The sequence below is a fragment of the Mustelus asterias genome, unplaced genomic scaffold (genome assembly GCF_964213995.1).
Source record: "Mustelus asterias unplaced genomic scaffold, sMusAst1.hap1.1 HAP1_SCAFFOLD_2045, whole genome shotgun sequence".
Classification (NCBI taxonomy): Eukaryota; Metazoa; Chordata; class Chondrichthyes; order Carcharhiniformes; family Triakidae; genus Mustelus; species Mustelus asterias.
This window is the reverse complement of record NW_027591990.1, coordinates 47570-65127: the sequence shown is the minus strand read 5'-3', so window position 1 is coordinate 65127 and position 17558 is coordinate 47570. Positions and strand designations below refer to the sequence as shown.

At 45.0% G+C, this 17558-nt stretch overlaps 1 protein-coding gene across 1 annotated transcript in view; it reads right to left on the bottom strand.

Moving 5' to 3' along the window:
* Positions 1-371: 371 nt before the first annotated feature.
* The window catches only part of LOC144489241 (hydroxylysine kinase-like), a gene marked incomplete at its 3' end in the record, with an annotated part of 35247 nt that continues 18060 nt past the window's right edge, over positions 372-17558 (bottom strand). Inside the window, exons 2-4 of the mRNA XM_078207087.1 lie at positions 6595-6931; positions 3244-3386; positions 372-555 (exon numbers count right to left, since the gene is read on the bottom strand). Of these exons, the coding sequence (XP_078063213.1) occupies positions 372-555; positions 3244-3386; positions 6595-6931 (664 nt within the window). The remainder of the gene's footprint in view (positions 556-3243; positions 3387-6594; positions 6932-17558) is intronic.

Genomic DNA, 17558 nt, shown 5'->3' with positions numbered 1-17558 from the left:
GAGAGGGGGCAGCAGAGAGGGAGGGAGATGGGGGGTGGTGACAGGGAGAGAGGGGGCAGCAGAGAGGGAGGGAGGTGGGGGGGGGCTGACAGGGAGAGAAGGGGCGGCAGAGAGGGAGGGAGGTGGGGGGGGGTTGACAGGGAGAGAGGGGGCAGCAGAGAGGGAGGGAGGTGGGGGGGGGTTGACAGGGAGAGAAGGGGCGGCAGAGGGGGAGGGAGGTGGGGGGGGGGTGGTGACAGGGAGAGAGGGGGCAGCCGAGGGGGCAGCAGACGGGGAGGGAGTTGGGGGGATGATGACAGGGAAAAGGGGGCCCAAGCTCCCAGGAGGCACTATCCAGGAACAGAGCAGCTTCTCAATGAGGATGGACTCACCTTTCCGAAACTTGCTCAAATTGGGGAGAATCTTTTCCTTGAATTGTTGAACAACCCGCTCGACGATGGATCGCGTGTCTCCCTCCTCCAACACCTGCAGGTACTTTTCCAGGTGATGGAGATTGGAAAGATCCCACCTGAATCCATCTCTCTTCAAACTCTGTGTGCTTGGGTGCTGGAACCCCTAACAGTGAGAATAATCTGTTAGTGAATCCTCAAAGTGGGGTTAATGTGAACTGCTCAAACCAGCCAGGGGAGGCGATGGCTCAGTGGTATTATCGCTAGACCATTAATCCAGAAACTCAGCTAATGTTCTGGGGACCTGGGTTCAAATCCCACCACGGCAGATGGTGGAGTTTGAGTTCAATAAAAAAAAATCTGGAATTAAGAATCTACTGATGACCATGAAACCATGGTCGATTGTCGGAAAAACCCATCTGGTTCACTAATGTCCTTTAGAGAAAGAAATCTGCCGTCCTTATCTGGTCTGGCCTGAAAGTTGGCACCCAGGTTGATAGGGTTGTTAAGAAGGCGTACGGTGTGTTAGCTTTTATTGGTAGAGGGATTGAGTTTCGGAGCCAGGAGGTCATGCTGCAACTGTACAAAACTCTGGTGCAGCCGCACTTGGAGGGGGCAGAGGGGGAGGGAGTTCTGGTCGACGCATTATAGGAAAGATGTGGAAGTGTTGGAAAGGGTGCAGAGGAGATTTACCAGGATGTTGCCTGGTATGGTGGGAAAATCGTATGAGGAAAGGCTGAGGGACTTGAGGTTGTTTTCGTTAGAGAGAAGAAGGTTAAGAGGTGACTTAATAGAGGCATACAAGATGATCAGAGGATTAGATAGGGTGGATAGTGACAGCCTTTTTCCTCAGATGTTGATAGCTAGCACGAGGGGACATAGCTTTAAATTGAGGGGTGAGAGATATAGGACAGATTCTTTACTCAGAGAGTAGTAAGGGCGTGGAATGCCCAGCCTGCAGCAGTAGTGGACTCAAATGGTTATTGGATAAACATATGGATGATATTGGAATAGTGTAGATTAGAGGGGCTTTAGATTGGTTTCACTGGTCAGCGCAACATCGAGGGTCGAAGGGCCTGTACTGCGCTGTAATGTTCTATGTTCTATGTACATGTGACTCCAGATCCACAGCAATGTGGTTGACTCTCAACTGCCCTCGGGCAACTAGGGATGGGCAATAAATGCTGGCCCAGCCAGCGACGCCCATGTCCCACAAATAAAGTTTAAAAAATCCCCCCTTCACTACATCATTCCTTTTTCAGACCAGAGACTGATGTTAGTCTCACACTCTTTGAAGAAAAAGGGCAGCTGTTAGAAAGGAAGTTCATCAGAATCAAGTTCTCTCTCTCTCTCCGCAGATGCTGCCTGACCTGTTGAGTCTTTCCAGCGTTTGCAGTTTTGATTTCAGAGTTCCAGCAGCTGCAGTATTTTGCTTGTCTCTTGTTGACCTAACCGACCTTTTTTATAGACGGTAGGTCCTCCTCAAATGAATAATGTCCATAAATGTTGATATCAGAGTTGCAAATTCATTAAAACGCTGAATTAAACATATTTTAGAAGAAATACTTACAACACAAACTCATGTGTTTAGAAGGATGGCAAGGTGGCCTCACAGCGCCAGGGAACCAGGTTCAATTCCCGGCTTGGGTCATTGTCTGTGTGGAGTTTGCACATTCTCTCCGTGTCTGCGTGGGTTTCCTCTGGGTGCTCTGGTTTCCTCCCACAGTCTAAAGATGTGCCGTTTAAGTGGATTGGCCATGCTAAATTGCCCCTTAGTGTCCCAAGATGTGTAGGTTAGGGGGATTATAGAATCATACAATCCATACAGTGCAGGGGGAGGCCATTCGGCCCATCGAGCCTGCACTGACAACAATCCCACCCAGGATCCCCGTGACCCCGTCTATTTACCCTGCTAATCCCCCTGACATTAAGAGCAATTTAGCATGGCCAATCCACACGGGGGAAACTGTGCCAATTCCACACTTACCCGAGTTCGGAATTGAGCCTGGATCCCTGGTGCTGTGAGGCAGCAGTGCTAACCACTGTGCCACCGTGCCACCCACAGTAGGGTAAATATGTGGGGTTATAGGAATAGGGCCTAGATAAGATTAAAAGGTGGGCCTCGAAGGGTTGAATGGCGCTACATGACTGCAACACTATATTGTGCACCCTCTCCTTTCCTTCCCTCTATGTACTCTATGAATGGTATGCTTTGCCTGTATAGCGTGCAAGAAACAATGGGCAGAATTTTACCACCTCGCTTGTCCCAAAAGTATACCTGTCTTGCTAACTAATTTTAAAGAGGGGTTTCAGTCTGTAAGAAGAATATTGCTTGATTGGAACTCATAGGGATAGGTTAGCAGTTAAGAATTGCATCTTGTCATGTTTAAATATTGTTCAATTGTTAAAAGTTAAGCTAATTCATTTGTTATAGTTAAATTGTGCTGTTAAATAAAGTTTGTTTTGATACAAAGCTCCCTGGTTTATCATTAGAATCACTCCTGGATTGAAACATTATATCTTCACATTCATGTCAAAATGGAAAATTGTTGAGGTCTAGTCTGGCTTCATAATATACTTGGGGGCTTCTGATCTGACCATTAGTGAGGTCCAGATTTTTTTAAAAAATTAATTGAGTTGCCATGACGGGCTTTGAAACCGTGTCCCACAAGAATTGGCCTCGATCACCAGCCCAGTGACATTACCACCATGCCACCATCTGATGTAAGTGGGTCTCCTAAGGGGATATGGCATGACTGATGTAAAACCAATGTTGCCGTCACGCCAAGAACTACAAAGGAATTCTGAGCCCGCATCTATACTGACTGAAATATGGCGCCGAACATTCAAATACCTCATGAAGGACTTTGTCCATTTGGGCAATTGTTCGACCCATTCTGTAGAAAGTCCGATGATCCAAAGTGAGATTGGCAAAAGGGACACCAGGCAGATAGGTCAGCATTCTGATCATGTGTTGTGAAGATTCATTCCCTTGCCCTGTTAATCATTTGGAGCATTAATCATTGGATTTTTAACTGTGTAGACGGAGAAAGAACGACCATGACAATGATTCAACAACAATAATAGCAATATTGGCTTTAAAATGAATATTCTGGCTGAGAGTTAAGCATGCTGGGAATTTTGGTGGCGGCACGGTGGCTAGCACTGCTGCCTCACAGCGCCAGGGACCTGGGTTCGATTCCCGGCTTGGGTCACTGTCTGTGTGGAGTCTGCACGTTCTCCCCGTGTCTTCGTGGGTTTCCTCCGGGTGCCCCGGTTTCCTCCCACAGTCCAAAGATGTGCAGGTTAGTTTGATTGGCCATGCTAAATTGACCCTAGTGTCAGGGGGATTAGCAGGGTAAATGTGTGGGTTTCTGGGGGTGGGGCCTGGGTGGGGATTGTTGACGGTGCAGACTCGATGGGCCGAATGGCCTCCTTCTGCACTGTAGATTTTCTATGAAATTCTAAGAAAAACACTGTGACAGGCCCATAACACTAACCTACCCCACTCCTCAGGTTTTGGGGAAGAGACGCAGCAGAGGAAGCGAGAAAGAACATTTTTACTCAACACACAGTGATGACTTAGAACACATTGCCAATGAAGGAGGTGGAAGTGGAGCTACTCCATGGATACGGGATGGGCAGATGAAGGTAATAAATGTGCAGGGCTACTGGAGGAATGGCACTGACTGGACCACTCTACAGAGAGCTAGCAAAATAGAGGGAGGAACTCCGAATGATCACTATCAATGGAGAAAAAATACAAGGCAAATTTAATAAGATGAAAGCTCCCTGGATCTGATGACCTGCATCCTGGCATCTGGAGAGATACTGGATACACTGCTTGTAAACTTCAAGATTTGCCCTGATTCTTGGAAAAGTCCAATCCTTAGAATTAAGAATCTACTGATGACCATGAAACCATTGTCGAATGTCGGAAAAAACCATCTGGTTCACTAATGTCCTTTAGGGGAGGAAATCAGCCGTCCTTACCCGGTCTGGCCTACATGTGACTCCAGGTCCACAGCAATGTGGTTGACTCTCAACTGCCCTCAAGCAACTAGGTATGGGCAATAAATGCTGACCCAGCCAATGACACCCATATGCCACGAATGAATAAAAAAAGTTTAGAAAACCACCAGTATAATAGCCAGAATTTTCCAGCCTTAACACCGTTAGGATCTTCCAGTCCCGTCGATGTGAACAGAGTTCTCAATGGCTGACTGGCCCTGTCACAGAGGTGGATTTTTTTTGGGGGGGGTGGGCGGGGGCTGGAGAATTCTGACCAATACTTCTATTCAAGAAAGGATGGAGACAGAAAGCGCGAGGCAATGGGCACAATAGTCTAACATCCGTCAGCGGGAAAATGCTAGGGTCCATTATTCAGCTGATAGGAGCAGGATATGTAGAAACTTGAGACAATAAAGAGAACCATGGAGATACACTGGGCAGAATCTTCCCATCCTGCCAGCCACGGGAATCGCAGCGGGCTGGACACGGAACATGCAAATGTCCATTGACCTCGGGTGGGATTTTCCAGTCTTGGGACAAACACGGCTGGGAACTCCCGCCCAGTATGTCAGAAAATTTATGCTAAAGGCATTCGACAAGGTGTCACATAGCGAAGAAGTGAAGTCTCCTGTGAATGTGGAGAGGACGTTAAACAGAATGGTCCTACTAGCATGAGGGATTTTAGCTTCAAACATAGGCTGGAGAAACTGGGGTTCTTCTCCTTAGAGCAAAGGAGGTTGAGGGGAGATTTGGTTGAGGTGTTCAAGATTAGGTTAGGTTTAGATTAGATCGACAAATACTGTTCCCATTAGCTGATGGTGCAAAAACTAGTGGAATCAGATTGAAAATTCTGATGAATGGAACTGACTTTTCTTTTATCCATTCATGGGACATGGGCGTTGCTGGCTGGCCAGCATTTATTGCCCATCTCTAGTTGCCTGAGGGCAGTTGAGAGTCAACCACATTGCTGTGGCTCTGGAGTCACATGTAGGCCAGACCAGGTAAGGACAACAGATTTCCTTCCCTAAAGGACATTAGTGACCTAGATGGGTTTTTCCGACAATCGACAATAGTTTCATGGTCATCTGCTGTGGTGGGATTCAAACCCAAGTCCCAAGAACATTAATTGAGTTTCTGAATTAATTTTCTAGCAATAATACCACGAGGTCATTGACTCCCCTCAGACTGGACTGATCTACGGAGAGCTAGCATGAACCTGATGGGCTGAATGGCTAACCTAAGGAACGGGCTCCCAAAGGAGACGGTGGAGGCAGACCCAAATGCAAGTAAGGTAGAATTCCTTGGAATACATTGATAACTGTCACTTGCTTTGGTTGAATTTGGATCTAAGGTTCCCAAAGCTTTCCATCATTGGCGACTTCCTCACCTCATGTCCAGGTCTGTTGTAGATAAAAAGATGGAGATTGCTGACTGGAATAGTGAACTAGTCCATTGTGGTGACTTCAGCCAGGATAATGAGTTTGGCTTGATAGAGTATGAACTACCTGATGAGTCCTTTAAGTTGGTACCTTAAAAGAGATACCTGATGAGTCCTAATTGATGGTTAAATCAGGGAGCCTCATGCTCCCTATTTAAAGCAGGTGTGTCAGACTCCCAGCCTGCATTCAGCAGGGAGCAACTGGAAAGCTGGCTGTGTACAGATGTAAGGTGTAAATAAAGTAACTTGGTGACGGGACTTTCGCCTCTGTGGAGTTATTACATCCATCAGTACTGCATCACGTGATTACCAAGAAGATGAACTAAATGGACTAAATTGGAGGGAGGCGATGGCTTAGTGGTATTATCGCCAGACTATTAATCCAGAAACTCAGCTAATGTTCTGGGGACCTGGGCAGATGCAAAACAAAAATCTGGAATTAAGAATCTACTGATGACCATGAAACCATTTTCAATTGTCGGAAAAACCCATCTGGTTCAGTAATGGGAAGGAAATCTGCCGTCTTTACCCTGTCTGGCCCACATTTGACTCCAGAGCCACAGCAATGAGGTTGACTCTCAACTGCCCTCTGAAATGGCCAAGCAAGCCACTCAGTTCAAGGGCAACTAGGGATGAGCAATAAATCCTGGCCAGCCAGCGACGCCCATGTCCCACAAATGAATAAAAGATGTTCAAAGTTTGACATTTTTCAGTTGGACTGTAACCTGACCCCAGTAACTAAGAACTAATACTCACCAATAGTTTCCAATGACATAATCTGGCCATCAATGGTTGGGATTGGAGTGGGTGAAGGAAACCCTTTCTCACTCAAATACATCATGGCTCCTGTTTGTGCTTCTATCAAACCGGCATCTTGGCTATCGACAGAGTTCATCACTTTGAGGACATAGCTCTCACTGTGATCTCCACTCTCCTGCCCCTCAGACACCAGGACGTGGAAGTTCTGATCGTCGTAACTGGGCATTGGTCGGACACTGGAGACCTTCAGACCATACAACCGCTCGACCAACTCAACAGCCTGGGCTTCACTCAGCGAGGGTTTGATTAGAACAGGTTTCTCCATGGAGGATATCTGAGAATCACCGAGATAATGAAACTGATTAAATAAGGGAGTGTGGTCACTGTGCAGCATAATTAATGGGAAAAATATCATTCACTTCATATACTGAAAACATGAGAGTCTGACATGGGGCGGGATTTTCCGGCCTTGCTCAGCCCGAAACTGTAAAGTCCCACCCAACGTCAACGGACTTTTCCATGTTCCGCCCCTCGGGGTGGTAAAATTCCAGATGTAATGTTACTATGGCACAGGAGCAGACCTTTTGGCCCATCAGAATCCATGTTATCCCTCTGTAGAGCATACTAGTCAGTCCCATCCATTGGCTCCGTCTACAATTCTCGCTGCCTCGGACTCAGAAAAGCAGCCAGCATAATTAAGGACCCCACGCACTCCGGACATTCTCTCTTCCAACTTCTTCCGTCGGGAAAAAGATGCAAAAGTCTGAGGTCGCGTACCGACCGACCCAAGAATAGCTTCTTCCCTGCTGCCATCAGACTTTTGAAAGGACCTATCACATATTAAGTTGATCTTTCTCTTCACCCTATCTGTAACTGTAGCACTATATTCTGCACCCTCTCCTTTCCTTCTCCCCTATGTACTCTATGAGCGGTATGCTTTTGTCTGTATAGAGCGCAAGAAACAATGAATTTTCCTGTTCCACCCGCCACGGGAACCATAGCAGGTGAGGGGCGGACCATGGAACAATCCATCGACCTCGGGCAGGATTTTCCGGTTTTGGGACGAGGTCGGCCGGAAAACCTTGCCCAATACTTTTCACTGGATACCAATAAGGTGGTTAGCACTGCTGCCTCACAGCGCCAGGGACCCGGGTTCGATTCCCGGCTTGGGTCACTGTCTGTGTGGAGTTTGCACGTTCTCCCCGTGTCTGAATGGGTTTCCTCCAGGTGCTCCGGTTTCCTCCCACATTCCGAAAGACGTGCTGGTTAGGGTGCATTGGCCATGCTAAATTCTCCCTCAGTGTAACCCGAACAGGTGCCAGAGTGTGGCGACCAGGGGATTTTCACAGTAACTTCATTGTGGTGTTAATGTAAGCCTACTTGTGACACTAATAAATAAACTTAAATAATAATAAATCAAATCATCCCCATTCTATCACAACAGCTTTGTAAGTGTATTTGCCTCATGTGTCTATCCAATTTCCTTTTGAAATTATTGACAATCCCTCATGGGCAGTGAGTTCCAAGTCATGAAGACTTGTGGCCTAAAAATGTTTATCTTCAAATTCCCCTGCTATATCTCTTACCCATGTGCCATTTGGCCCATCGAGTCTGCACCGACCACAATTCCACCCAGGCCCTATTCCCATAACCCCACACATTTACCCTAGCCAGTCCCCCTGACAGTAAGGGGCAATTTATCATGGTCAATCCACCTAACAAACTTGGTCTTCGCAGCATTAGCTAATGGGAACTCTAGTCACGGTGTCAAAATCTTCCATTTTCTTGCACAACTCTACGAATTCCGTCCCCTTCTCTCCAAGGAGAAGGAACCCTAGCTTCTCCAATCTAACCCCGTAGCTAACATCGCTGGAACCATCCTGATAAATCTCAAGGACCCGCACATCCTTTCTAAAATGAGATGACCAAAATTGGACATAATATGCACTAGTTGTGGCCAAACCAGATCTTAAACGTTCAGCATAGCCTCCTGCCTTTGCTCTCAATTCGTCTATTTATGAACAGCAAGATCCCATATGCTTTGAACAAAGAACAAAGAAAAGTACAGCACAGGAACAGGCCCTTCGGCCCTCCAAGCCCGTGCTGATCATGATGCCCTAACTAAACTAAAAAAAACCTTCTGTCCTTACTCGGTCCGTATCCCTCTATTCCCTCCCTATTCATGTACCCATCCAGATGCCTCTTAAATGTTGCCAATGTGCCTGCTTCCACCACCTCCTCTGCCAGCGCGTTCCAGGCACCCACCACTCTCTGCGTGAAAAACTTCCCCCGCACATCTCCCTTAAACTTTCCGCCTCTCACCTTGAACCTGTGCCCCCTTGTAATTGAAACTTGTACCCTGGGAAAAAGCCTCTGACTATCCACCCTGTAAAGTAAAAGTAAAGTAAAGTTTATTTGTTAGTCACAAGTAGGTTTACATTAACACTGCAATGAAGTTACTGTGAAATTCCCCTCGTCGCCTCAGTCTGGCTCCTGTTTGGGTCAATGCACCTAACCAGCACGTCTTTCAGAATGTGGGAGGAAACTGGAGCACCCGGAGGAAACCCACGCAGACACGGGGAGAACGTGCAAACTCCACACAGACAGTGACCCAAGCCGGGAATCGAACCCGGGTCCCTGGTGCTGTGAGGCAGCAGTGCTAACCACTGTGCCGCCATGCTGTGTCTATGCCTCTCATAATTTTGTAGACCTCTAGGTCTCCCCTCAGCCTCCATCTTTCCAGTGAAAGGAATCCTAGTTTATTTAATCCCTCCTCATAGCCAACACCCTCCATACCAGGCAACATCCTGGTGAACCTTCTTTGCACTTTCTCTAAAGCTTCCACGTCCTTCTGGTAGTGTGGTGACCAGAACTGCACACAATACTCCAAATGCGGCCGAACCAAGGTTTTGTATAGCTGCAACATTAGTTCTGCCATTTACAGTATAATTCACCCCTAACCTCTGCTAACCTCTCTCTCAAGGTGTCCTGTGTTATGGTTCAGGTCAGAAACTCCAAATTGTTTCATGAAACCCGCCTGGGTCATAAGTTTTGCATCTTGAATTTGGCTAGGATAAGCATGATAGGTTTCACTTCGGGTATGATTCAAGTGACCCACTAGGGAGCTTTTATCAAACAATGTTTATTTAAGAATATAGTTAACATGTATAGAAAGAAAATTGGTAATACCTTTTAACGATTGCAAACAACAAGAAACAGAAAGAAAACAGTCACAATAATGTATTAACCCTTCATTGAATATTAAAGTTGTTCCAACAAACCAAAAACCTTTCATAGACAAAACCCTTTCACAGGCTTAACACAGCATAGGTTAAAATCTCACTTGACTGGAACTGAGTCTTTTCAAAGGTTGCACTTTCCTTCCAGAAGGCAAAACATTGCTCTGAGATAACCAGCAGAATTTTCAAATAGAACAGGGAGACCGAGAGAGATTTCAGCTTCCTTCTTGCTTGATGCCCCTACTGAAACTTAAAAAAAACCTTTCTTAAAGAGGACACTAATGTCACACTTCCCTCCATAAGAAAAAAAATGAACCATCAACATTCAAAGATGATTTCATTTTTCAAACCCTTTGTTTCACATTACTGGTACTCTACAATAAATATACATATTTTACAAAATCAAAACATGCAAACCTAACAGTAATATCGTCCATTTCAGCCCTTGTCTTCCACCATTGAACGCTCCGTTTTATCACATTTGTGACAAGCATCCTCTCCAAAGTTCTCCTTTAATCTTTAATCCTGCATTGATTCCAAGTTGAAACACATGTTTGTTGTTGCGCTGATAAATTAGCTCTAATGTCCTCACGGAACTAGGCAGGATCAGCAGGATAACACATTACAAATGTGTGGCCAGGGCCATTCAGAAAGGTCATTTATCTCTGTCCCTTGTCTTGTTCATTAGCTCCTCCTCTGCCAAGCAATTTGACTGCTTTTTTTGCTCTGGATCTGCACCATTACTGCACTGGGGCGGCACAGTGGTTAGCCCTGCTGCCTCACAGCGCCAGGGGCCCTGGTTCAATTCCGGCCTCAGATCACTGTCTGTGTGGAGTTTGCACGTTCTCCCCGTGTCTGTGTGGGTTTCCTCCGGCTGCTCTGGTTTCCTCTCACAGTCCAAAGATGTGCGGGTTAAGTTGATTGGCCATGCCAAATTGACCCTAGTGTCAGAGGGATTAGTAGGGTAAATGTGTGGGGTTACAGGAATGTGGACCGGGGTGGGATTGTGGTCAGTATAGACTTGATGGGCCGAATGGTCTCCTTCTGCACTGTTGGGATTTTATGATTCTATGATCTATGATTCAATGATTACTTCCTGCACACTCTTTGGCGAAGGCACATGGCAGCTTGTCTTTCTTGGTGTCAGAACCCATTTCGACCATGGTTCCAAAGACTACTTTGTCAGTTATGCTGCTACAAAAACCACCATAAGGTATTTGAAAACCAGTTGTGTACAGTACCGTTTCACTGGGCAGCCACATCTCTGCACACTCTGCAGAATCATTATGTCAGCAGTTCATTTGAGATGATGGTACAATTTTGACAAACAGTCTGATCTCATGTTGTTGTCCTTTCCACATTAGTACGATACTTCCACTCCTCAATCTCCTTTTTGAGATCACACATGACTGTTGATGTATCCACAGTTTCCTTTGCACAGATAATGAGCTGTCTTTGACAGTCCTGCAATTTATGTTCAGGCAATTTGAACAACTCAGGAACATGTTTCAAAACACTCAACTTGACTTGTATCTGTCTCCACACCTACTCACTTTCTTTGTTCTATTATTGTCCATTAACTGGTTCTCCTTCTCCAGTTTTGTGTGACCGATCGAGACTTTTGGCTACTGCATTCCAGATCGAATAAGCATCAGCTTTTCCCCTGAACCTGTGCCAACTTGAACAGGGCATGTTTGCCAGAATGTCGTTTAATTGGAACAGCACTTTCTACAACTATCTCACTCCCAATTATCTTAGTTCTTCCCAACTTATTCCCACATACTTGTCCATGTGATATTAATAACTTTCTGGTCACTTCGATTTTCCTCTGGAAAGTAACTCAGTAATTTATCCCAATTTGTAATACCATCCTCGTTATCCAATTTAATTTGAGGAATGTCAAATTCAGAATCATCTGGATTAGGTTCTTCACCTTGAGTTGTAACCACTAAAACATCCTCCTTCTGCTCTTCTTCCCTATCAAAGAATCTTTTAAGCAAATTCACATGACACACACTGTGAGTTTTCCTTTTATCTGGCGCTCTTATCAAATAATTCACCTCACTCAATTTCCTTTCAATTTCCTTTCCACTAAACCTTGCTTTTAAAGGTTCACCTACTATTGGTAGCAGTACTAAGACTTTATCCCCACAACAAAACTATGAATTTTTGATTTCTTATCCGTTTCCTGTATCATCACATGCTGTGATACTTTTAAATGTTGTCTAGCTAATTCACCTGCTCTATTCAACCTTTCCCTAAAGTTTGACACATAATCCAATGGTGTAGTCTCAGAACGCTCACTCACCAATTTTCCCTTAATCAATTTAAGTGGTCCTCTTACCTCATGACCAAAAATCAATTCAAATGGACTGAATTTGGTTGACTCATTAGATGCATCCCTAATTGCAAAGAGTACAAATGGAATTCCTTTATCCCAAACCTCCGGATAATCTGGACAATAAGCTCTCAACGTTGTCTTTAAAGTTTGATGCCACCGCTCTAACGCTCCCTGGGATTCTGGATGATACGCAGTTGATTAAATTGTTTTATTCCTCAGCTATCCATAACCGCCTTGAATAACTTTGATTAAAATTTGATCCTTAATCTGGTTGTATTTCTGTGGGTAGTCCATAACTCGCAAAAGAATTAAGTAACTCCTCTACAATCCTTCTAGCTGTAACATTGTGTAATGGAATAGCCTCTGGAAACCTAGTAGACACATCCATGAAAGTCAATAGATATTGATCCTCACTTTTTGTTTTAGGGAGGGGTCCTACACTATCAATTAAGACCCTTGTGAAAGGTTCCTCAAGTGCTGGAATGGGTAATAAGGGTGCTGGGTTTTATCACCGCTTGAGGTTTCCCTATGACCTGACATGTGTGACATGACCAGCAAAAGTTAACCACATCTTTATGCAGTCCAGGCCAATAAAACTCTTCTTGTGTTTTAACTTGAGTTTTCCTTACCCCCCAATGACCTCCAACCGGTGCCTCATATGCTACTCGCTACATCTCCTTTCTATACCCTACCAGCAATACCACTTGAAGAACTTCTGCCCACTTTTCATCCGCCTGAATATATAATGGTTTCCATTTCCTCATTAAGACGTAATTTTTAAGGTAATAACATTCCGGTATACACTCAGATTCCTCTTCCGTGTACGCTTTCTGATACAACTGCTTTATTTCTATATCTTTCTGTTGTAACTGTGCCAACTTTCCCGAACTAAAAATATCCACCTCATTCTCCCCCTGTTCTTGTTCTTTTCCAACCATCTGATCAAAAGTTGTTTCTGATAATTGAACTCCAACTTTCTCATCTTCCCTCCTTTGATTTCTCCTCTTGTCTTAACCTGTGACTCTGTGACCTTGTTACTACACAATCAGGAAAAATCCCAGGATATGCATCCTTCAACAACTCAGTTGTTTGATTCTCCACTGGCTTTTCAACCACAGTAGGCATCACTCCCTACTCCCTGTGGTTGAAAAGCCAGTGATCCAGCTATATCGTTACCCAAGATAATCTGTATTCCTGGACAAGATATTTTCTCTATTACTCCTATTACCACTTCACCACTCTTCACTGGACTCTCCATCCTCACTTTGTATAATGGAACACCACTCTTCTCACCCTGAATTCCACATATTGCTACCTTCTCTGGCAATATTCCTGCTAAACTACACAACTCCTGATCTCCTGAGGAGATTTTCATGGTAACTTCATTGTAGTGTTAATGTAAAACTTACCTGTGACTAATAAATAAACTTTACTTTACCTCTTACCATGAAAGATTGACTTGCTCCAGTATCTCTTAAAATTTTTAACTTCTTTACCTATTCCCCCCTGGTACACATGAGTAAACTTTACCAACTCAAGTAAAATTTTTAAAGAGATCTGGCACCTTTTTATCAATCAACTCCTGACCAGGCTGTACATTCTTTTGTACCTTTTTTTACTTCAACCGGACTTTCCTTTACCACTTTAACAAGCCCCACTGGCTTACCCTGTTTTACCATGTCAATCTTCCCAGTGCTTTTAGAAACATAGAAATACTACAGCACAAACAGGCCCTTTGGCCCACAAGTTGTGCCGAACACATCCCTACCTTCTAGACGTACCTATAACCCTCCATCCTATTAAGCTCCATGTACTCATCCAGGAGTCTCTTAAAAGACCCTATTGAGTTCGCCTCCACCACCACTGACGGCAGCCAATTCCATTCGCCCACCACCCTCTGTGTGAAAAACTTACCCCTAACATCTCCCCTGTACCTACCCCCCCAACACCTTAAACCTGTGTCCTCTCGTAGCAGACATTTCCACCCTGGGAAAAAGCCTCTGAGAGTCCACCCGATCTATGCCTCTCAACATCTTATACACTTTTATTAGGTCTCTTCTCATCCTACGTCTCTCCAAGGAGAAAAGACCGAGCTCCCTCAGCCTATCCTCATAAGGCATGCCACTCAATCCAGGCAACATCCTTGTAAATCTCCTCTGCATCCTTTTAATCTTTTCCACATCCTTCCTATAGTGAGGCGACCAGAACTGAGCACAGTACTCCAAGTGGGGTCTGACGAGGGTCTTATTTAGCTGCATCATTGTCCCTGGACTCCTAAACTCAATCCCTCGATTGATAAAGGCCAGCACACCATGCGCCTTCTTAACCGCCTCCTCCACCTGCGGGGCTGATTTCAGAGTCCTATGGACCCAGACCCCAAGGTCCTTCTGATCCTCTACAGTACTAAGAGTCTTTCCCTTTATATTGTACTCCTTCATCCCATTTGACCTACCAAAATGGACCACGATGCATTTATCTGGGTTGAAATCCATCTGCCACTTGTCCGCCCAGTCATGCATCCTATCTATGTCCCTCTGTACCTTCTGACATCCCTCCAGACTATCCACAACCCCACCAACCTTCGTGTCGTCGGCAAACTTACCAACCCATCCCTCCGCTTCCTCATCCAGGTCATTTATGAAAATGACAAACAGCAAGGGTCCCAGAACAGATCCCTGGGGCACACCACTGGTGACCGACCTCCATTTAGAAAAAGACCCATCTATACCCACTCTCTGCCTCCTTTGGGAAAGCCAGTTCTGGATCCACTGGGCAGCAGCCCCTTGGATCCCATGCCCTCTCACTTTTTCCAGAAGCCTTGCATGGGGGACCTTATCGAACGCCTTGCTAAAATCACTATAAACCACATCTACCGCCTTCCCTTCGTCAATGTGTTTAGTCACATTTTCGAAGAACTCCACCAGGCTCGTAAGGCACGATCTGCCCTTGACAAAGCCATGCTGAGTATTCTTGAGCATACTAAACCTCTCTAAATGCTCATATATCCTGTCCCTCAGGATCTTCTCCATCAGTTTACCAACCACTGAGGTTAGACTCACCAGTCGGTAATTACCTGGGCTATCCCTATTCCCCTTCTTGAAAATAGGAACCACATCCGCAATCCTCCAATCCTCCGGCACCTCTCCCGTCTCCATCGACGACGCAAAGATCATTGCCAGAGGCTCTGCAATCTCTTCCCTCGCCTCCCACAGTAACCTGGGTTTCTTAAACCACATCACTGTGGCTTTACATGGCCTAATTTATTACAGTGAAAACATCTGAGGCTTTTCATTTCTCTTCCACCCTCCTGTATTTCCTTTTTAACCTGAGGTACACTGTCTTTATTATCTCCCACAAGATCTCCTTTACCTGTACCACCTGAGGATTTCTCTTTTCCCCAGTTTCTATCCCTCATCGGCTGAAACTGATGTTGGAAACCAAACTTTGATTTACTAACTAATTCATAATCATCTGCCATTCCTGCTGCTAACCTTGCAGTTTTAACCCTCTGCTCTTCCACGTGTTCTCACTACATCAAGAAGTAAATTTTTAAACTCCTCCAAAATAATAATTTCTCTAAGAAATATGTCTGGTCTATTTTCAAAGCCCTTCTCCACCTAATCAAAATTTCTCTGTTTGATCCTTTCAAATTCTATGCATGTTTGACCAAGTTCTTTCCTTAGATTTCTAAACCCTTGTTCTGTAAGCTTCTGGCACTAATTCATAGGCACCTAAGATGGATTTTTTCACCTTCTCATACTTCCCAGATATCTCCTCTGATAGTGATGCAAACACCTCACTAGCTCGACCTACCAACTTTGTTTGAATTGATAATACCCACACGTCCTGTGGTCATTTCATTTGTTTAGCCACTTTCTCAAATGAAATGAAAAAGGCTTCTACATCCTTCTCATCAAACTTTGGCAATGCTTGGACATTTTTAAATAGATCCGTACCAAGCCTTTGACTATGAAGCTCTTGCTCCTTCTCACTGTCCTCATCACTATACTCAACCTGTACTTCTCCCTTTACCTCCACCCATTTTAACTGATGTTCACTTTTCATTGCCAGTTTCCAAAGTTCAAATTCTCTCTCTTTTTCTTTTTCCTCTGCTCAGGCTATCCTTTCCCTTTCCTTTTCCCTTGCCTGCAATTCAAGCAGTTTCAATTCTTCTGCTTGCTGCTCCTCCCTTTTTCCTTCCCTTTAAGAACAAACAAAGAACAATACAGCACAGGAACAGGCCCTTCGGCCCTCCAAGCCCGTGCCGCTCCCTGGTCCAAACTAGACCATTCTTTTGTATCCCTCCATTCCCACTCCGTTCATATGGCTATCTAGATAAGTCTTAAACGTTCCCAGTGTGTCCGCCCCCACCACCTTGCCTGGCAGCGCATTCCAGGCCTCCACCACCCTCTGTGTAAAATATGTCCTTCTGATATCTGTGTTAAACCTCCCCCCCCCCTTCACCTTGAACCTATGACCCCTCGTGAACGTCACCACCGACCTGGGGAAAAGCTTCCCACCGTTCACCCTATCTATACCTTTCATGATTTTATACACCTCTATTAAGTCTCCCCTCATCCTCCGTCTTTCCAGGGAGAACAACGCCAGTTTACCCAATCTCTCCTCATAACTAAGCCCCTCCATACCAGGCAACATCCTGGTAAACCTCCTCTGTACTCTCTCCAAAGCCTCCACGTCTTTCTGGTAGTGTGGCAACCAGAACTGGACGCAGTATTCCAGATGCGGCCGAACCAACGTTCTATACATCTGCAACATCAGACCCCAACTTTTATACTCTTTCTTTAGCTTTCGCTACTCTCTCTCTCTCTTTCCTTCATTAACCAATTCAAACTGTTTTAATTCTTTTTCATGTTCAGGCTGTTTCATTTGTAATTGAATTCTAGCCATTTCCAATGATCCTGACTGTGTTTCTGGCAATTTCAAATGCTGAGCTATCGCCACAATTATCTCCCCTTTCCTTACACTGTCAGGCAATGTCAATGTTTTTGCCAGTGCCAGAAGTTTTGTTTTGGTCACCTTTTGTAAGGTATCTTGCGTGACTTCCTCCACCCCCAGGAGCTTCTTAGCCTCTGAAGGAGTCATTATTTCACAAGACATGATAGGGAGTGGCTATTTAAACCTGAAAAGAAAGCACCAATATGCTCACCACTCACTGTCTCTGAGTTTAATAATCCCAAATCAATCAAGAAATATAGATTTTAATCCCACTGGAGTCCCCAGTTGTTGTGGTTCAGGTTAGAAACTCCAACATGTTTTATGGAGCCCTCCTGAATCCCTGAATTTGGCTAAGGTGAGCATGAGATGTTTCACTTCAGGTATGATTCAAGTGACCCACCAGGGAGCTTTTACCAAACAAAGTT